General features: G+C 53.8%; 1 protein-coding gene across 2 annotated transcripts in view; it reads left to right on the top strand.

Moving 5' to 3' along the window:
• Positions 1–21233, top strand: part of SLC6A3 (solute carrier family 6 member 3) — a 49685-nt gene that overhangs the window by 14039 nt on the left and 14413 nt on the right. For both annotated transcript variants that reach the window (XM_015139698.3, NM_001032826.1), the window contains 7 exon segments: positions 6693–6831; positions 8011–8145; positions 12185–12288; positions 13564–13688; positions 16938–17050; positions 18482–18610; positions 19233–19332. In XM_015139698.3, the coding sequence (XP_014995184.1) occupies positions 6693–6831; positions 8011–8145; positions 12185–12288; positions 13564–13688; positions 16938–17050; positions 18482–18610; positions 19233–19332 (845 nt within the window).

The raw sequence follows: 21233 nt of genomic DNA, 5'->3' as shown, positions 1-21233 counted from the left end.
TACCACCACATGGGGACTGCTTTCCTTTTGTTTGGGCAGTGTGGGAAATGTTGACTCACCTAAGTGATGTTCAGGTAAGAAAATCGGAGAGGAAAATTTAGTGTAATGATTAGTCCAGTGATCCGTTGTTAAGAATGCTAGAAGGAAAGAACATGTGTTATTATTTTAAATGATCAGACTAGTGAAGTCTATTTGGAAGTTCTCAGTCTGGAAGGAAGGAAGGAAACGGAAAGGTGCCCAGTCCTTCACTCAGAAGCCCTGTCCGCACTGGCACATGGTATACTCTAGCTGGCGGCAGCCCAAGAGCAGACGTGGGGAGTTGGAGAAGGTTTAAGATCAATTCACAAATGATTAATGACCCAGCGCACTGAGGCGCTTGGCGCTCCTCCCACGCCTTCCGAAGGTGATTTTCCCAACAGTGGGACTCAGGTTCCCCTGAAACAGGCCCCAGTGACTCTTAGGAAGCAAGGGGGACAGTCGTAACATGCTCAGGTCTGCTGGGGGTTTTCTGGATTTCGAACCCACTTTATAAAGCAGATAACTGGACAAAGGATGTCAGGTTTCTGCTGGCGCATGTAGTCAGGGAGTGGATGTTCCACCATGAAAGGCCACAAAGGCCAGAGTGGTTGTGATGCATGGTGGTGCGGCTCTTTGTCCTAGATAATGGGTATACCTGACTTTGTCGGTAACCACAAAAGGGACTGAGTTTCCTACACAATGTACCAAACATGCCGTGTCATAAATTTGACAACTAAGATGTTAGCAGGAGTAGATCTGAAAGGGCTTTATCGTGCGTTTTTACTACAGGTCCTCAGGAAGTAACCGTGAGGCCTGGGTGAGATGCTGGCCATGTCTTCTGGGCCCTAAGTCAGAAAAGGCTGCTGAGCTACCCCATTGACAGCACTTCCTCCACATGCCACGAATGCCATGTGCGGTGCTGGCTCCTGCACCCAGTGTTCCTCAGGGTTGGCAAATGAAATGTATCCTTGGGAGTTGCTGGCCCCCTGGCCCCCAGGGGTCCCAGCCAGCCTTCCTGCATTGCCACTTCCTTCTTGGGCAGCAGCCCACCCACCAGAGGGAGGTGGCAGAAATGGTTCCTGCAGACAAATGAAAGGAACCCTTCCCTGTAGGAACCTGGAGATTACTGATTAGCTGCATCCCACAAATTTGATATGCTGTGTTTTCATTTCAAAACCCCAACACAGGACCACATAACTCTGACCAGTTTACAGTTTCCCTACTTCTATAAATACTTATCAACACTGCCTAATATAAATTATAAAGTTATAAATTAAAGCTATTAATTTGTCTCAAAGGGACTGCATTAGCTGCATCCTACAAAGTTTGATATGCTGTGTTTTCATTTCATTCAGTTCAAAGTATTCCCTAATCCTTCTTTTGATTTCTATTTGACTAATGGGGCATTTTTAGAAGTTTGTTTTTTAATTTGAAATGTATGGAGGTTTGCTAGATATTTTTGTTATTGATTTCTAATTTAATTCTGTTTTGGCAAGATGATGTGCTTATACATCTTTAATATTTTAAAATATATTGAGACTTGTTTATGACCTACTAGATGGTTTACATTGGTGAATGTTCCACGTGCGCCTAGAAGAATATGTATTATGCTGTCTGGTTGGAGAGTTGCATAAATGTCAGAGAGGTCATGTTAGGTCATTGTATTGTTCAGGTTTTCTACATCCTTACTGGTTTTCTGTCTACTTACTCTATCAGTTACTGAGAAAGGGGTACTGAAATCTCAACTATAATTGTAGATTTGTCTATTTTTTTCACTTCTATCAGTATTTGCTTCATTCATGTATTTTGAAACTCTGCTATGAAGTGCATACATGTTTATTATTATTAGTCTTTGAATTGACCACTTTACCATTTGAACTATCCTTGCAGGTTAGATTTCTCATTCTGAAGTCTACTTTGTCTGACAGTAATATGGCCACCCCAACTTTCTTATGATTGCTGTTTGTCTGGTATTATCTTTTCCAGCCTTTTATTTTTAAACTATATGGGCATTATATATAAAATGGATTTATTGTAGACACCATCGAGTTGGTTGTGCTTTTTATCCAATATGGCAATCTCTGTTTTTAAATTAGAATTTCCATTCAATAATTGTCAGCATGGCTGGCTTTAAGTCTTTCATTGTGCTAATTTTTTGCCCCATCTCTTCTTTGTTTCTTGTTTCCTCTGTTTATTCTCTGTTTTGAATTAATTTTTTAGGCTTTCATTTTATCAACATTATTAGCTAATAAACTATAGCTTTCTGTTTTCCTTTTTTCGTGGATTTTATAGGATTTACAACATTGACGTTTAACTTATCACGGTCTGTCTTCAAGTGACGTGATACTGTTTCACAGAACAGAAGGGCCTACAACAGTAGACTTCTGTTTCCCTCACGTCCTTTGTGCAATTGTCGCCATAGATTTTATTTCTACAGTATGTATCAACTCCATGACACCTTGCTGCTACTTCTGCTTTAAGCATTTACATTTTAAACAAATCTGACACAGAAAAGAAGTTTTTTTTTATATATTTTTATATTTACCTGCATAGTCACAATCTTTAGTGCTGTCCGATCCTGTATGTAGATCAGGGTTTCCATTTAAGACCATCTTCCTTCCATCTAAAGCATTTCCTTTAACATTTCTTGTAGTGTAGACTTGCTGGCCATGATTCAGCTTGGACGTTACACAAAAATATTTTGCCTTCTTGAGGGGTTATTGTGATAAACTATACATAGCATTGCTTACCATCTTAGCCATTTTTAATTGCACAGTTCAGTGGCATTAGGTACATTCACATGTTGTGCAACCATGACCATCATCCATTGGAACTTTCCCCTTCTCCAAAGCTGAAATTTTGTCCCCATTAAACACTAAGTCCCTATCCTCCCTCACCCAGCCCCTGGCAGCTACCATTCTACTTTCCATCTCTGTGAATTTGTCTACTCTAGGTCCCTCCTCTGAGTAGAATCACTTATTTTTTTGTGACTGGCTTATTTTACTTAGCATATGTCTTCAAGGTTTATTGAAGAATTTCAGAACAAGAATTTCATTCCTTTTTAAGGCCAAATAATATTCCAATTCCATCGTATGGATATATAATGTTTTGTTTATCCATTTATCTTTTTCCTTTTTAGAGACAGGATCTCACTCTGTTGTCCAGGCTGGAGTGTGCAGTGGTATGATCACTGCTTACTGCAGCCTTGACCTTCTGGGCTCAAGCAATCCTCCTGCCTCAGATTCCCATGTAGCTGGGACTACAGGTATGTGACACCACATCCAGCTAATTTTTTAAAATTTTGTATAAAGTGGAGTCTTGCCATGTTGCCCAGGCCTGTCTTAAACTCCTGGGCTCAAGTAATCCTCCCGCCTCAGCCTCCCAGAGCACTGCGATTACAAATGTGAACACCACACCTGGCCAGATCTATTTGTCTCTTGATGGACATTTGGGTTGTTTCCACCTTTTGGCTACTGTGAAAACATGCTGCTGTGAACTTCAGTATTGAGTACCTGCTTTCACTGCTTTTGAGTGGATACCCAGAAGTTGAATTGCTGGAGCCATGTGATGATTCTGTGTTTAATTTTTTGAGGAACCACCACACTGTTTCCCACTGTGGATGCAAATCAGAACAAGGGTTCCAATTTCCCCACATCCTTGACAACACTTAGAACTTCCTGCTTGTTTATTTTGATAATAGCCATCCTAATGGGTGTGAAGTGGCCTCTCACTGTGTTTTTGATTTCTATTTCCATAATGATTAGAGACTATTGGGCATCTCTTCATGTGTTTATTGGCCATTTGTATACCTTCTTTGGAGCAATATCTATTCAAGTCCTTTGCCTATTTTTGAATTGGGCTGTCAGTTTTTTTTGTTGTTGAGTTTTTGGAGTTCTTTACATATTTTAGATATTATTCTCTTATCAGATTAATAGATGATTTGCAAATACTTTCTCTCATTCTGTAGTTTTCCTTTTCACTCTGTTGATAGCACCCTTCAATGCACAAAAGTTTTAAATTTTGATGAAGTCCAATTCATCTTTTGTGTCATATCTAAGAAACCATTGCCAAGTCCAAGATTATGAAAATTTACCCTATGTTCTCTTCCAAGAGTTTTATGGTTTTAGCCCTTATATTTGGCTCTTTGATCCATTTTGGTTTAATTTTTGTATATCATGTGAAGTGGCTGTTGACTGATTTTCCTCTGGTTGTAGATCACATTTCTTGCTTCTTGTCATGCTAGTAATTTATTAGATGCTAGACTTGGTGAGTTTTATACTAATGGGTACTTGGTGGTGGTTGTGCTTGTTTAGAGAGTGTTAGATTTGTTCTAATGGGAAGTTAATGTGCTTTGGCACAATTTTATCCTTTGGAAGCTTGTTTCACCCCCTCACTGCCTTGGCTCCCTCTTGGTAAAACGGGGTGAGAGGGCTGCTGTGAGGTCATCACAATGATGCGTGGGAGGCCCGAGCATGCCTGGATCACCACCAGTGGCTCCACTGTCACCCAATTGAAGAATCATGGCCACGAATTCACCAGGAAAAAGAGCCCAGCAGAAATTGGGAGGTGTTGTGCCTTTTCCACTCCCAGTGAACATCCTTGGGCCAACGCTTTTCTGGTCCTCCCAACTATTTATGGCTTATGAAACGCCTGCACGTGAGCCCCATGCCCCTTCCCGGACGTCCTTTGATTGTCTTGCCCACCCTGCCCTCAGAAGCATGGACATGCTGGGAGCCACACAGCTTTCCCCGGCTCCTGGCATGGCTGGTTCCCATGCTGTGGTCAGCTGTGGGGACCCCTCTTCTCAGGTTGACAGCACTCAGGAGTGTCCAGTTCTCTAAATTGTCTGTGGGATTTCAAATAACCTCAAAGCACAGTGACTTTCTAATCTCGAGAAGGGGCTCGACCCAGTGTGTTGAGGTGCTGCTTCTGAAGTTGCTTTCATGTTTGATACTGAGCCAGCTGTGTGTGCTGTGGACGCAACCTTGTGAGAAGGCCCCGAGAGTGGCAGTGCACTTTCCCTGGGCCTCCGCCTCAGGTTCAGGAGGGCCTGTGCCACGTAGGGGCATTGGCTGAGTTTGCCTTTTCTCCAGGCACATGGGAAAGGGGAGAGGGTGTGCTGTTTGGTCTGAGTGTGTAATCCATGCACGTGTGTGTGCGAGGCACCGAGGCTGCCAAGGCATGGGCGGGTGGCATGCTGGGGTCAGTGATACCATGGGCAGTGAGTGAGGAGTGGTCCGGGCTGCATGAAGTTGCTGTGAGGCCTCAGAGGCTGTCCGTGGTAAGGCCTTGCTGGGGGAGCAGAGCGATGGGGACTCGGCCAGCAGGGGCAGAGCCTGGTGTGTGGCCGGTGTGAGAAGAAGGCCCTGGGAGTCTCCACTGCCCCAGGAAGGGCAGGCGTGACCTCCACCGGCTCAGGCGACTTCCCCTGCACAGTGTGGGTGACAGACAGCCTCCTGACTGAGCGACTTGCCCTCGGAGAAGAGCAGAGAATGGTGGTGACGGTTTCAGTGGTGCAGCCATCTGTCTACCCGGCCAACCTGGGGCCTGTTCCTGGGCGCCCTCCAGGATAGGATGGAAGCACTGTCCATCCCTTTCAGGGCTCATGGGGCCTTTCCTGTTGGCAGCAGCCAGGGTGTCTGGTATGATTCTGGAGTTTGAAGAGCCGAATTCCTGGGACATGGCCCTGGAATGCCTCACAGCTGGTGGAAAGCTCCGGAGGCTGCAGTCGGCCGGGCTCCCTCATGGGTGTCCGGTGTTATCTCCCGGGGACCTCAGTGGACCCACAACAGAAGCAAACCTGGGCAGTGGGAGCTCCTCTTATAACGCGGCTCCTGGGTGTCGCGGCTCCTGGGTGTCGCGGCTCCTGACTCGACGGTGGCAGCGGCACGGCTGTTACAGTCGCCTTGGCCTCAAGCCACCGTCTGCAATGGTGACGCAGCCCGCTGCATGTAGCCTGGTGCATGTTCTCCCGCAGAGAGTGTCACCGGGATGGAATGAGTTCCCACAGAAAGGGGGCCCAGGGTCTGTGCCTGGAGCAAGGAGCACGGCCGATGGTCAGCTCCATCCCTCACCCTCTGCTCTGCCCTTTGTGAGGGATCCTGCAAAAAACAGTGGAACTGCGAGTGATTCCTGCTGGAGCAGAGTCATCCACTAAACCTGTTCCTCATGGAATCCTCATAGCAGCAAGGGCTGTGAGCAGGTGTCGTGAGCCGTCCCCTCAGAAAACAGTGCTGGCTGGAGCCTGTGTGCCTGGTATTACTGCTAGAGTTTGCCCAGCCTCATCCCTGGAGAGGGACCCTGGGGCCATCCTGTGGGCAGCAGTGGGTACCCAGCATTGCTCAGCAACTTTCTTTTGGTTTCTGTGGCTCCTTTTCTTCAAAGACCCAAGGTGCCCTTTCTCTCCCCAGCTCCAATGAGCAGAGGAGCCAAGGGCAGAGGGTGAGGTGGGGCTTCCTGGGCCTCCCATGTGCTCCGCGGGTTTCAAGGGCAGCCCTGACACCTCTGCCAGGGCCTGTGGGCCAGACCTCCCTGGAGGGCATCTCTTGTCCATCAGACTGGATGCTTTCTGCCCTGCTGAGATGGGGAGGGCCGGTCCCTGGGCAAGCTCAGCCGTCCAGTGCCAGGGGGGTTAACAGCCACCCACAGAGGCCCCCGCTGACTCCCCTCTGCAGGCGTGGCGTGCTGCACCTCCACCAGAGCCATGGCATCGACGACCTGGGGCCTCCACGGTGGCAGCTCACAGCCTGCCTGGTGCTGGTCATCGTGCTGCTCTACTTCAGCCTCTGGAAGGGTGTGAAGACCTCGGGGAAGGTGAGGCTCAGGGTCACCAACTGGGCCTGTAGACATGGGGCCACCAAGTGGACATGTGGCCGTGGCTGGGCAGGAGGTGCACATGTGGCCTCAGTTGGGTTTTGTGCTACAAATGTGGCCATGGCCAGGTTGGGGTGGACACATGGCCATGGTTGAGTTTGGGGGACACATATGGCCATGATCAGCTTGGGAGTGTACACGTGGCCATGGTTGGGGGTACACCTGTGGCTGTGCTGGGTTGGCTTGGGTAGACACATGGCCGTGGCTGGGTGGGGGGAAGGTGGACACGTGGCCGTGGCTGGGCTGGGTGGACACAGGGCACCGTCGGGTTTTGGGTCCATATGTGGCCGTGTTTGGGGAAGGGCCTCAGGAGAGAAGCACCCACGGCAGTGTTTCTGGCAGGAAGGCACACACAACGTGGTTTTTTTTGTTGATAAAAATACTTTGGGAGGCTGAGGCGGGCAGATCACCTGAGGTCAGGAGTTCAAGACTAGCCTGGCCAACATGATGAAACCCTGTCTCTACTAAAAGTACAAAATTAGCCGGGCGTGGTAGCATATGCCTGTAATCCCAGCTACATGGGAAGCTGAGGCAGGAGAATTGCTTGAACCCAGGAGGCGGAGGTTGCAGTGAGCTGAGATCATGCCATTGCACTCCAGCCTGGGCAAAAAGAGCGAAACTCCATCTCAAAAAAATAAATAAATAAAATAAATACTTTTTTTAAAACCAGTTTTGACCAAGGTATGCCCCTCCCTTGGAATAGTGTGTGTAGTGTGGCACCAGCCTCCTGCAGGGAGCCTCCTGCAGGGACACAGCCCAGAGCTACCTTTCATCGTCCCACAGTGCCATTCACCAGTGTCAATCCACTCATCCCACGCATCAGAAAACCCCCATCAGCCACTCCCAGCTACTCTGGCAGACCGAATGCAGAAAAGGAATGTGCTTTCCCTGCCAAGCTGTTCTTCCCATTCCATCCCTGGGGAGGGTGTGCGGGACGGAAAGCGTTTGACCTTCTCACTCCAATGAGCATTTGCTGAGCTGGCGTCCCGGGAGATGTTTGGGAACTGGGCCTCCCAGTCAGAGGACAAGCTGTCAGGGCAACCTAGTGCCCATGTGCCGGTGTCTGCTCCCACCGAGGGCCCTACCTGTGCAGCCTGGTGACACTGTCCTCTCCTGCAGGTGGTGTGGATCACAGCCACCATGCCATACGTGGTCCTCACTGCCCTGCTCCTGCGTGGGGTCACCCTCCCTGGGGCTATAGACGGCATCAGAGCGTACCTGAGCGTCGACTTCTACCGGCTCTGCGAGGCGTCTGTGAGTACAACCCGCTCACTGCTTCACAGTCCACAGGGGCTCTGACGTTCCCGGGTTTCCATACTCATTGCCTGCCAGGGCTGAGATGTATCAGAGTTGCGGAAACCAGGGTTCTTTCCTCAGGAAGCCAAATCTCAAATACCCATGATACAGTATGAGTCATCTAAATCAGATTACATCGAAAACTCCATCTAGAGTCAGGCTGCAGATTTGGTCAGCAAAAGAAGAAATAATTCGGGGTTAAAATGTTTGGAGAAGGCCTCCTGGAGAGAGACTTGGCTGGGCCATGGGGGATGGGCCCCTTGTCAAGAAAGGGAAGAGAAGGGGCTGCACCATTTCTGACAAACAGGCCCAGAAACAGAAGCAGCCGTTGGAGGAAGGCTGGCATGACAAAAATGGCAGCTCACTTGGGGCATTGTTGGAAATCAGGTGGATTAGGTGGAGGAGGTGGCAGGCCCCAAAGCCACCCAGGGGCGTCCATGTTGCTGTGAGAGGACGATGCAGCAAGAGGTGTGGGGCCATCTCAGCTGGAGTGTGAGGCAGGAGGCCGTTGAGAGGTGCTGCCCTATGTGGGTGGGCCAGTGGTGCCAGGTCTGGGGTCATGAGGCAAGTGTAAACCCAAGGCAGAAGTGGGAAGGAAGGGAGACAGGATAGGCAGGCATGGCTGCAAGCCTCCCAGGAAGCCCCAGGGAGGTAGCAGCTGACAGGTGCAGTGGGAGAAGGCACCTGGACATGGCACCTATGAGCCTGCAAAGCAGCTGGGTGGGGGTGGGGGTGGAAGTGTGTCTGCAGCACTGAAGGGGAAGCCCCTGTGGAGACAGGAGCCATGGGTGCAGCAGGCATGTGGTCCACGGGAGCCACAGAAGAGAGAGGAGCACAACCAGGGCAGCAAAATCAGTCGTGGCCAGGGACCCACAAGTGCAGAGCTGGAGCCGGACAAACCGTGAAGCCAGCAGTGTGTCAGGACCCCAGAAAGGCCAAAGTGAAGTCAAGGGGTGCATTTGCAGGAGCAGGACGTGTTATAGAACCAAACAAAAATGTCACAAATACAATGCTCCAGCCAGGAAAAATAAGCAGCCCCATGAGAAGGTAAAACAAACACCAGTGCATGTGAAAAGATGTCCATTGGAGAACAAATTACACAGATGAGATGTCAAAAATTAGGTGGAGAGAGTGAATAGATTGGATGGATGGATGGGTGGATGGAAGGCTGGCTGGCTGGCTGGCTGGCTGGCTGGCTGGCTGGCTGGCTGGATGATAGGCAGGTAGGTGGACAGAGTGGATGGATGCATGGATGGACGGGTGGATGGACAGATGGACAGATGGATGGATGGATGGATGGATGGATGGATGGATGGATGGATGGATGAGTAGGTAGGTAGGTGGATAGGATGGATGTATGGATGACAGTTAAGTAGGTGGATAAAATAGATAGATAGGATGGATGAATGGATGACTGATAGGTAAGTAGGTGGATAGAATGGATGGATGGATGGATGATGAATGGATGATGGATGGGTGAATAAGTGGATGAATGGTAGGTAGGTAGCTGGATAGGATGGACGGATGGATAATGGATGGATGATGGATGGGTGGATGAATGGATGGATGGATGATGGGTGGATTGGTGGATGATGGATGGATGGGTGTATGGATGAATGATAGGTGGGTAGCTGGATAGGATGGATGGATGGATGATGGATGGGTGGATGGATGATGGATGGGTGGATGGATGATGGGTGGATTGCTGGATGATGGATGGATGGGTGGATGGATGAATGATAGGTAGGTAGCTGGACAGCATGGATGGATGATGGATGGGTGGATGGATGGATGATGGATGAGTGGATGGATGGATGATAGGTAGGTAGCTAGATAGGATGGATGGATGGATAATGGATGGATGATGGATGGGTGGATGGATGATGGATGGATTGCTGGATGATGGATGGATGGGTGGATGGATGAATGATAGGTAGGTAGCTGGACAGCATGGATGGATGATGGATGGGTGGATGGATGGATGATGGATGGGTGGATGGATGGATGATAGGTAGGTAGGTAGATAGGATGGATATACAACAGGATGGATGGCGATAGATATGTACACACACATGTACTTCATATATTCATAGATGATATATGGTTGATAGATTATAGAGATGACAGATAGATGATAGACTGGTGATGGATTGATAGATGACAGTGATAGATGACAGATAGATGGATGAGTGATTGATAGATACTAGATGATGGATTGATGTATAGTGAAGAGAAATCAGGAAAGAAATGGAAGGAAAAGACAATTCCAGGTCCTGGAGTGTAAGTGCATGAGGTGAGGCCCAGGGAGGCAGCCGTGGGCACTGGCTCTGGGGTGGCACTGGGCAGAGGCCTGAGCTGCACACACAGCTCAGGGTGAGGAGGAGGCAGGTGCTCCCCTGTGACACCTGATCCAGCCTGCAGTCACTTGGCCAGGCAGGTGACTGATGACTAGCATGGGAGCCACATTAGGGTATGAACCTCTCCACCCACTGCCCACCCAGCCACTCTTGGCTTGGCTCCTCCCCTCATGCTGAGACACTGGCCATCTGCACAGCCCTGACTGCAGGGCCTGGCCATCTGCCCCCAAACCCACTGTTCCAGGACCTGGGGTGGCCTTGAGGCTATGACATGCTGCCCGATGGACAGAGGGCCCCGCCCCCTCTGCAGCACCCAGTTCCCCCGTTCAGTCAAGCTCAGGCAAGCTTGACCTGGGACCTGGGATGCCCTGAGACCCACCTGACCCCCCCAGCAGGAGCATCTGGTGCCTCTGTCTCAGCATCCTGGCCCACAGGCCTGTACCATGGGCTTCATGGACTTGCAGGAACAGCCCTGGCTGACTAGTCCCTCAAATGCCTCCAAGGGGGTTTGGCTGCTCCTTCTCCCCCATCCGAGGCCCAGGCAGGGGCAAGGTGGGCATGTGAGTCACTGAATGGTCTCCACAGTGCCCTCACCTTAGCAGGTTGTGGCTGACTTTTAAAAATACACAATGGTCCAAACATGGACCCACCCACCTTTCCTTTCACATCCAGAGTCGTGGGTGCCATCCACCAAGTTGGGCAGGCACAGCACCAGCGTCTAAGCTGCAGGTGGGCTCCTGGCCATGCCCGGGTGCTACTGTGCACCTATACTGCTCGTGTTTCGGGAAAAATACAAAGCAGGTATTGCTGGTGTGCGTCCAATCAGGACACCATCATCATGTAGCGTGGATATGGATGTGGATGAGTCCATGCCTTTCTGAGGGTTGTCAGGAAGCCGCCATCATGCAGCGTGTGGATGAGTTTATGCTGTTCTGGGGGTTTCGGAGCACTGCCATCGTGCAGCAGGGCACACATGGGACAGGGGGACACACTCGGGGGGTTGTGAAGCCCGACCCTGATCAAGGGAGGATGGAGACCCCGCTAGGGCTGGTGTGAGTGTGGATGAGTCCATGCTGTTCTGAGGGCTATCAGGACGCCGTCAGCATGTTGTGTGTGGATAAGTTCATGACTTTCCGAGAGCTATCAGGGTGCCGCCATTATGCAGCATGTGGATGGGTCCGTGCTGGTCTGAGGGATACCATGGCTCCACAATCATGTCCTGTGTGGATGGGTCCGTGCTGTTCTGAGGGTTTTTAGGACACTGCGGTTGTCCTGTGTGGATGGGTCCGTGCTGTTCTGAGGGTTTTAGGACGCTGCGGTTGTCCTGTGTGGATGGGTCCATGCTGTTCTGAGGGCTATGGAGCAGGGCATCTCTGGTTCTGTGGAATCGCTGCCCTGACACTCCATGGGGAATCCCAGATCAGTGAACACGGACAGCGCCCTGCTTCTCAGGCTCTTCCAGGCTGCTGACCCGGGAGGGTTCACTTCCTGAGGCTGTGTTTTCCACCAGTCGCGCTGCTGCCATTTGCCTCTTAAGGATGGTGTTGAGTTTAGAGGCCTTAGCGTGGGGCTGGGATGGGGAGGGTGCTCGGGTCCTGCGTTCTCCTGGGACAGCCTCTCACTGCCCTCTGGCTCTGCAGGTTTGGATCGACGCGGCCACCCAGGTGTGCTTCTCCCTGGGCGTGGGGTTTGGGGTCCTGATCGCCTTCTCCAGCTACAACAAGTTCACCAACAACTGCTACAGGTGAGCCCCTAGCAGGGCCAGGCAGGGGCCTCGTCGATACTGGGGAGGGGTTGCTGACCTCCAGAAATAGCACGTTCCTGGGTGAGGACAGGGCGGATCAACGGAACCCGCAAGCGTGGGAGGTGCATGGCCTTTCAGACAGAAGCGACAGCGAGGGAGCCCCCAACACGATTTTGATTTCAGCTTTAAAGAAGGCACTGAAGCACGTGGGTGTGTCGCCTCCTGGGAGGGACCTGCCAAGGTTTGACCTGCGGCCAGATTCCCCACTGAGGACCCCGAGCAGCAAGGCCAGCCCCTCCCGGCACAAGGACACACCCTCCTCCCTCGCACCAGCCCCAGCGGGGTCTCTGTCCTCCCTCGCTCAGGGTCCAGCTTCACAACTCCCCGAGTGTGTCCCCCCATCCCATGTGCACCCTGTGTTACCAGCAGGCACCTGAAGCCCTGTGCTGGACCCCAAATCCTCCTAAAAACAGAAACAGAATTTTATCTGGGACCTGCTTTCTTTGACCTTTATGGACTTGTGCTTACTTTCTTCCACATCATGAGGATAGAAACGCAGTAAAAACACAAGGACAGTGTGTGCAGCAGAATGGTCAGAGAGACCACAGACGGGCTCCACCGAGAGTGGGCGCTGGAGGGCAGGTCCCGAGGCAGCCCCTGCTTGCAGCCCACCTGCGTCCACCTGGGTCCAGGTGCTCTGCAGATGAAGTGTGTGGGGCCCTTCCACCCCGGCGACAGGCCACACAGGAACCCAGGAGGAGGACGCTGGTGCTCTGTCCGACCCCAGGACCCTCCCTGTTCCTCCCTTGCTTGCCTCCAGCCCTCTGGTTTCTCAGCCCTCAGAGTGGGGCCCCCAGGCCCGCAGCACCAGCACCCTTGGGAGTTTACGGGAAACGCAGGCCCTGAGACCCCATGAGACCCCCCCAGTCAGGATCTGCATCTTAGCAAGGTCCCCGGGAGGTGTGTGCTCCTGGAGGTTCTGGAAGCTCTGCCCTGGGTGAGGCGCCCACAGCAGGACTCGCGGGGCACAGAGGCAGTCGTCTGTTCTGCCCACCCTGAGCCTTGATGGCTGAGCCTTGAGCAGCTCAGCCGGGGGGCCAAGGTGGTCCAAGGACAGCTCTGCCAGGCTGCTAAGGCCGTACTCACTGGGAAAAGCGGCCCCTCCAAAGACCTCCCGCCCCCTTCCCCAGACACAGTAAATTAAGAATAATGACTGGAAAATTGCAGCTGCTGCAGCTCAGCTGGTTCCTGAGACGGCTTGTCTTGTTCTTCCAGGGACGCGATAGTCACCACCTCCATCAACTCCCTGACGAGCTTCTCCTCCGGCTTCGTCGTCTTCTCCTTCCTGGGGTACATGGCGCAGAAGCACAGCGTGCCCATCGGGGACGTGGCCAAGGACGGTGAGCCCCTCCTGCCATGCCTGGGCCTGCTCCACGTAGCCCCCGGTGCTGAGCTCTGAGCAAAGCCTTTTTCCTTGTGAAAGAGGAAGGAGACGCACGGGCCCTGAGCGACGTCAGTGAAAGTTGCTGCCTCACTCTTGAAGGAGGCACAAACCAGTACGGACCTGCCCCCAACCCAGCACCTTCCCTGCCCTGCCCCTCGTGGGCCCTCCACCCTGGGCTGCAGAGCCTCAAGCCCAAATGCAACTGAGCAGCACGGTTGGTGCCTTGGTCCCTCGGCTGCTCCCTGCGGATGCCACATGGGGCTGAGCCACCAGGGTCTGGCGTGGATGTTGTCACTGAGGCCCTCTAGACGTTTGCTTGCCACGTGGTGTGGGAACGTGCAGCTCAGGGAAGGGGAGAAATGAGCCGCTCCAGCAACACCTGGAGGCAGGCTGGGGTGGCGCGAACGTCAGCTTGGCCACAGAGCAGCCGGGAGATCCCTGAGGCCTCCAGCACAGGGTGGCCCTGCCTGCTGCCCAGGCCGACGCATGACGCTGAGTGTCCCTGCACGCCTGGAGTTGTCTCCGAGAGGGTGGGGAGGGGTCCAGGTCTTGGGCAGGCGCAGGTGAGTTGCAGGGAGGCCTCAGCCGCAGCAAGAAGTGAGCCAGGCAGGATGAAGCCGGCAGGACGGGCACAGGTGCAGAGGCTGAGGGCGAGGGGGCTGAGGGCGGGGAGGCCTCAGCCGCAGCAAGAAGTGAGCCAGGCAGGATGAAGCCGGCAGGACGGGCACAGGTGCAGGGGCTGAGGGCGAGGGGGCTGAGGGCGGGGAGGCCTCAGCCGCAGCAGGAAGTGAGCCAGGCAGGATGAAGCCGGCAGGACGGGCACAGATGCAGGGGCTGAGGGCGGGTCCAGGCACTCGGGGCCACTTGCCTGGCTCTGGTGCTTGCAGTGGAAAGCTGTGGCGTTGGCAGCCCTAACTTGGGGCAACCGAGGGCTCCAGGGAGTCCCGAGGCTTCTCGGTCTGTGTCAGCCAGCAGAACCCCCGCCTGCCTCCAGGCCTGCCCTGCCACACGGATGTGGAGGAGGCCCTTTCCCTCCAGACACGGGCCCCTGGGTTGGGTGGGCTCCCATCCTGCGTCCCCATCCTTGCTTCCTCTGGACTGTCTTCTCTGGCGGTGGGGGTGGGGGGTAGTGGGGAGGCTACATTTGCGAGGAATGATTGTGCTCAGAAAAGCCCATCTGGTGTGGGTGTTGTCGCTGACTGAGCTCTGCCTGGGTGTTGGGGCTCAGAGAGGGCAGGGAGCGACAAGCACCAAGCGGGGGCAGCCTTGACCCCATCTGAGTCTCACAGAGGGGGGCACTAGGACCCTCGCACCGCAGGTAGGAACAGGCTCAGAGACCTGAAAGCGCCTCCGTGCTTGCAACAGGAAGCCTGGGTCGGGGCTGGAGCCGCAGCTCAGAGGCGGGCCTCCAAAGCCCGTGTTCTTTCCTTTAGGAAAAAAAAATTCAGTCAAAGCGAGAGGAAGGGAACATCATGCATATAAATGCAGGGCAGTGAAATTTACTCGGTGCCGCATTTATGCATTTTCTCCATTCTTTTTGCCCTTTATTATGATAAATTAGCATAGTTTGCAGAAACCTCTATTAACCCCTGAAAATAAAGTTGAATGTTCTGTGCATTGCATAACAAGCAAAGTAAATGTCATTTACAGGCGTAATTCTCAAGAAAACAGGGTGAAATGTTAACTCAGGTACAGAAACTCAGGCAAGGGTGTTGACATTACGTTCCCCGAGCTGATGAATATCTTCCCAGGCTCCTGGCTGGTACCATCCAAGCCCCGGAACGTCTCAGGCAAGCCTGCCTCCCCACCCCACGTGGACACTGTCCCCGTCCACCAGGGTATCCGGGAGCTGTGAGAGCCCAGGTCTGACCCCGCTGCTTGGCTGACAGTAAGGCCCCTGAAAGACCTTTAGGAACGGCCCCTGGCTCTGGCCTTTGATTATTTAAAAGGCCAGGCCCAGGCCTATTCCCGCAGGCTAGGGCCAGACACGTGCCTGCTGAGGACAGGGGACTCTGTTGCAGGCAGATTGGGCTCTGGAGACAGTGCCAGCCAGTGGAGGACGCAAGGCTTCTGAAATGGTCAATGGTCAATTGCCTATGGGACTGGTTTTTACTTTGGGGTCATCGGAGACCAAATTGCGTTGACTTTGGTCGCGTGCCTGCCACGCTCTTATCCCCTCCACCTCCATCCAGGTCTGCCTGCTCGTAGCAGGAAGCACGCGTCAGCTCCCCAGAGAGCTGTGCGGGGACACCTCCTCTACCTTGGCCATGCCACCCCTCACCCTGGCGTGCCCCTAGCTTGCAGGGATAGCAAGGTTGCAGGTTTATCTCTTATCTTCGAAGCCACCATCTGGGCCCCTGAATCCGTCAGGATGTGCTGCTCCTCTGAGCCCTCAGGGCCCCAGCTGATAGGAGCCCGTCTCGATGTGGCCTCCGGGATGCCGTGGCAGGGGCAGTGGTAAAGGAACCACACACTCCTCTACCAAGCTTCACTCACAGGGACCCACTCATCGTGGGTTCACAGCGCATTGGCCAAGTGCAGCCATGTCTAACCTCATGGGAGGGTGGGAGGACCTCAGCTTCCTCGTGTGCCTGGAAGGCAGAGGTCAGGAACGTATCCCTAATGTTTTGCTAAATTTAGAAATTAGGCTACTGAATAGTGTGGTTGTGTGTGATGTGTGTGTTCTTGTGTGTGTGTGTGTGCATGCCCATGCGTGCATCTATTTGTGTGTGTACACGTGGATGTGTTTTTGCATGGATGAGTTTGAATGCACAAATATGTGCGTGCACGTGCCTGCGTGTGTATCACATAATATGTGCAGGAAAAACTAGAAGGACGTTAGCAGGTGTCCCTGGGATGAAGGGCAGGACCAGCCTGGAAATCCCTCCTGCCCTCCCCTTGTTTCTGCCCCTCCTTCTCCCCGCGCCCCCATAACCCGCGAGGACACAGGTAATTTGCAGGAGCTCCATTGCTGGGTGGCGGGCATGAACCAAAGCCCTCCCATCGGTTCTGGGTTTCCGTTTTCCTGAGTCCCAGGCCAGGGTCTGCTGGATGCACAGGAGGGAGGCTGTTCAGCAGGACCGCACCAGCCCTAGTCTCTACAGGCCTGTGACAGGCCGTGTTGGCCTCTCGGGGCGGGGTGGGGCAGGATGGGTGGGAGAGCACAGCCTGGGCTCTGTGGCAAGCAGGGCGGGTTCTGTTTCAGGGCCGGGGCTGATTTTCATCATCTACCCGGAGGCCATCGCCACGCTCCCGCTGTCCTCGGCCTGGGCCGTGGTCTTCTTCATCATGCTGCTCACCCTGGGTATCGACAGCGCTGTGAGTAACCCGCCCTGTGCTCGGCACTTGGGTTCCTTCCACCCAAGGGGGCCCCGCCCTCCCAGGGCCAGGCAAGATCCCTGGGCTCACGGACGGCCCCCAGACCTGTGCACTTGGGCGAGCCCTGCGATTATTTGGGAGACCTTTCTTGGGGCTGGGGTGAGTGGTGACTGGAGTTTAACTTTTCCTTTATCCCTCTACTCTGGGGTACCCGTGTGCCCTGCCCTGAGCCACCTACAGATCCTGGACATGTGCACATACATGTACACACACATACACGAATGCATGCACACACACATACACGAACGCATGCACACACACATACACAAATGCACGCACACACATACATGAACACACACACGCGCGCACACATGCACACGCACCTGCATGCATGCACTCACGCATGCACACACACATGCGCACGTGCAAGCGCACACACACATGAGCGCACACACATGCACACACACATGCGCACACACATGCACGCACGTGCAGCAGGGCCCCAGCCACCAAAGACTTGGCTCAGGACACCAGAGTGGTGGGGCCTTGGAGGGCACACAGCAGGTCCTTCATATCTCATGGCTTTCCCTGGAACCCTCGGCGACCCCACGAGGAATGAGGAGGGCAACAGCAGTTCCTAGCACCCACCAACCCCAGGCCTGGCCCTGAATGCTTTGTGTGTGGCCCCTGCACCTCCAGCTGCTGGGGGTGGCAGGTGGAGCCCTCGATCAGCCCTGGGCCTGCTAGACTTTCTCAGGCTCCTTCTTCCCTGTCAGCTGCAGGGGACCTAAGTACCCAGAATCCCTTTCCTTATAAACACGGGTCATGCACCTGACCCCCACTCATATCCTATCCAGCTCGGCCACAGCTCTTGGGTTGACCACAGGCCTCGTGTTCCTGACATGGGAGCATGAAGGGGGGTCCTGGACCGAGACCGAGCAAGATGAAGAAGGTCACTACGTAGGAGTCAGGTGCCTGGATGGCATCTCACAGGAGGATGCCTGGAGTTGGGAGGCTCCATCGAGAAGGTGTAGCCAATGGCCGGGCCAGGTGCACCCAAAAGCTTTGCGTGGTGGGCGCGTCTTGCTCAGGAAAATCTGGCTGAGCCGAGCCTGTGCAGCAGCAGTGGACGGGGTGGTGTTGTTTTAGCCATACCACATCTTACCCACCCAGAGACATCGAAGACACTGCAAACCCCCTACCGTGGATAGAGTGGTCCCTCTGGGTCCTCTCTCCTGTGGTCGTGCCGCCATAGAAGCCCTCACCAATAGCTGTCCTCACTACCAGGCGTCCTGCACCCTGGACAGCCGCATGGCCCCTGTTCCATGTCCTTCTCTGGGTGTGCGTCCCCTGGGTGACAAGTAGATCTTGGCCCAGGCTGCGGACAGGAGCGCTGCCAGCCTGCAGCCCGACCCTGTGCTCTGTGTGCAGATGGGCGGTATGGAGTCGGTGATCACCGGGCTCATCGACGAGTTCCAGCTGCTGCATAGACACCGTGAGCTCTTCACGCTCTTCATCGTCCTGGCGACCTTCCTTCTCTCCCTGTTCTGTGTCACCAATGTACGTACCATTTGCCGGCTTCGCCTTCTCCTGGTCATGTCTCCTTAGCATGTGGCATGGGGTGCCCTGGCTGGGACTGTCAGGCCAGACAGAACCACAGCACTTTCAGGAAGCTGCGTCCCCACCCACCCCAGAGAATGACTCACAGCAGTGCACAGGGTAACTGCATATGGGAGCTTAGTCCCAGAGTCACTTCAGCACCGGGACAGCTCCCCCAGAAGCGCCCGAGGCTGAAGCTGCCTCCCTCTAGGGTTTGGGGACTGGGGGACACTGGGGGTGTGGTGACAGAGCCCATCTACGTGGGAGGGGGTGGCAGAGCCTATCTACATGGGAGGGGGAGCCCAGGCCACGTGCTCTCCAAGGGAGGCACTGCCAAGTTCCACGTTTGGTTGCTTCTATTTCTAATTGCACACAGAGCCCTGGGAAGGGAAAGGAGAGGTCATTTTTATTTTTATTTTTTTGTGATAGACGTGGCCCTAAGTAGCTGCATGTGGATAGAATTTTAGGGACTCAAAGCAGAGTTTGCACTGAGTGAAACCATTTGTGTGCACAGTGAGTCCCGGGCCAGGTTGACCTTTGGGGAAAGCCCTTCTGCAGCTCCACAGGCTCCCCTCTCTTCCAGGGTGGCATCTACGTCTTCACGCTCCTGGACCATTTTGCAGCCGGCACGTCCATCCTCTTTGGAGTGCTCATCGAAGCCATCGGAGTGGCCTGGTTCTACGGTGAGTCTGGGGAGAGGGAGCCAGGCCCACGCCCTCTTGTTTGGTGGCTGTGCCGCTCCCCTTCTGACAAAGCCGCTGTGAGGACACACCTTTCAGCTGCCGGAAGCCTGGGTTGTGATCATCACAGCTCCGCACAGGGGAGAGGCTTGGCCCTGGTCCTTTCGATGGGATCAGTGAGGTGCTTAGCTTGGATGGCGGCTGGAAGACGCACACTGTGGTCAGAGGTGTTCACAGTGGCCGGGCGTCTTCCACCTCCTCCACGCTGGAGGCACTGGCGAGCCCATCCCACACAATCAGATCCATGCTGGGGGTTTCAGCAGGGATGTGACATGCTGCATTTCAAAGGTGCCATCATGGCCTTGCCTGCTGACCAGAGCCCCAGAGCAGTCGGGGCGTGATGGCCAGTGGGCGGCTCTCCAACGGATGCCCCAACGGGTGCAGCTCCTGGCCCATTGGTCTGCCCCAGCTGGGTCCTGGGATGTCCACCAGGGGTTTAAACAGCAACAGAAAACCCAGCCTGGAGCCAGGGATGCCCCTTCCCTGTGTGCTGACCTGGACAAGTCACCTCGACTCCCCTCAGTTCTCTCTTCTGTAAGACGGGCTGGAGTGCCAGCTCCACTCACCTGGCCAGGTCGCTTCCGGGGAGGTGGCAAGGCTGAACCTGGGCATCTCACCATGAATGTGCAGGCTGGGCGCGGTGACCTGTGACCCAGCACTTTGGGAGGCCGAGGTGGGCAGATCACGAGGTCAAGAGATCGAGACCATCCTGACCATCATGGTGAAACCCCATCTTTACTGAAAAAAAAAAATTATCTGGGCGTGGTGGCGCACGGCTATAATCCCAGCCACTCGGGAGGCTGCAGCTTTTCTGAAGACACAGCGATGGTGTACTTACGACAGAGTATGATTCAGCTTGAACCCGGAAGGCGGAGGTTACAGTGACCCGAGACTGTGCCACTGCACTCCAGCCTGGGCGACAGAGTGAGGCTCCATTTCAAAAAATAAAAAAAAAAATGTGGGGATCTGGCTGAACGTCTGTGGTGCTGCGTGAGCCCTGGTTTTGGAGGACGCCCAGCTCACCTGCAAACAAGGGGGTCATGCCTCAGAGCCATGGAATTTATAGCCAGATAAATGCCCTGGCTTTCAGACAAATCAGAGAAATAGCTCCTATTCTGAGAACGTTGTTTTCAGTGTTGGTTTTCAGTGTTGCTCTACAGAAAAGGGAAATATCAACGTCGTTGTACTTTCACGGGTGCCTGGAATCAATACTTTGTCTATCGCTTTCATTGTCATGTTCCCTGAACAAAACATAGACCTTCACAGAGGAAGGGAGAAAGTGCCTCGAATTCACCAGCGCCATGGCCTCTGGAACCACGGGAGTCGGGGAGAAGCTGGCCCTGGTGAACTGAGCCTCCAAAGACTGAGATCTGTGTTATTTTTCCAAAGAGAAATCCACGCCCCTCTCATCTAAATGAAACAAAATCTGTGCTCTAATAAGCTGCGGAATACGCTGGGCTTCCAGTGCGCCGCGGTCCTGTAGGTCTTGGAGCTGATGACTCCTGCTCCGGCAGGGGCCCGGGAGGAAGGGTCTGGGGGCTGAGGGGCCTTGGAGACGCCCCCCTTGGCTTCTTCTGGCCTCACCTCTCTGCATCCCCGCTGCCTCCCACGTCCATCTCTCATGTCCAGGGCTCGGATGCCGGGGTGGGGTGTGCAGAGGGGATTCCGTGTGGAGGCTTCTTTCTGAGGGGACACGGGACGACTGCCAGACTTGCCCCAGATCTCAGCAGATCAGCCGTGGGCACACGAGTCACAGACCAGGCCAGATGTGGGGGGAGAGCTCACTCTTAAGGTCTTATGGTCAGTTCCTAGAAGTTAGATGATACCAGCGAAAGAAAAATAGG

The sequence above is a fragment of the Macaca mulatta genome, chromosome 6 (assembly GCF_049350105.2).
Source record: "Macaca mulatta isolate MMU2019108-1 chromosome 6, T2T-MMU8v2.0, whole genome shotgun sequence".
In the NCBI taxonomy this organism is placed as follows: domain Eukaryota; kingdom Metazoa; phylum Chordata; class Mammalia; order Primates; family Cercopithecidae; genus Macaca; species Macaca mulatta.
Note: the sequence above shows the minus strand (reverse complement) of the source record. Positions and strands in the feature narration are given on the sequence as shown.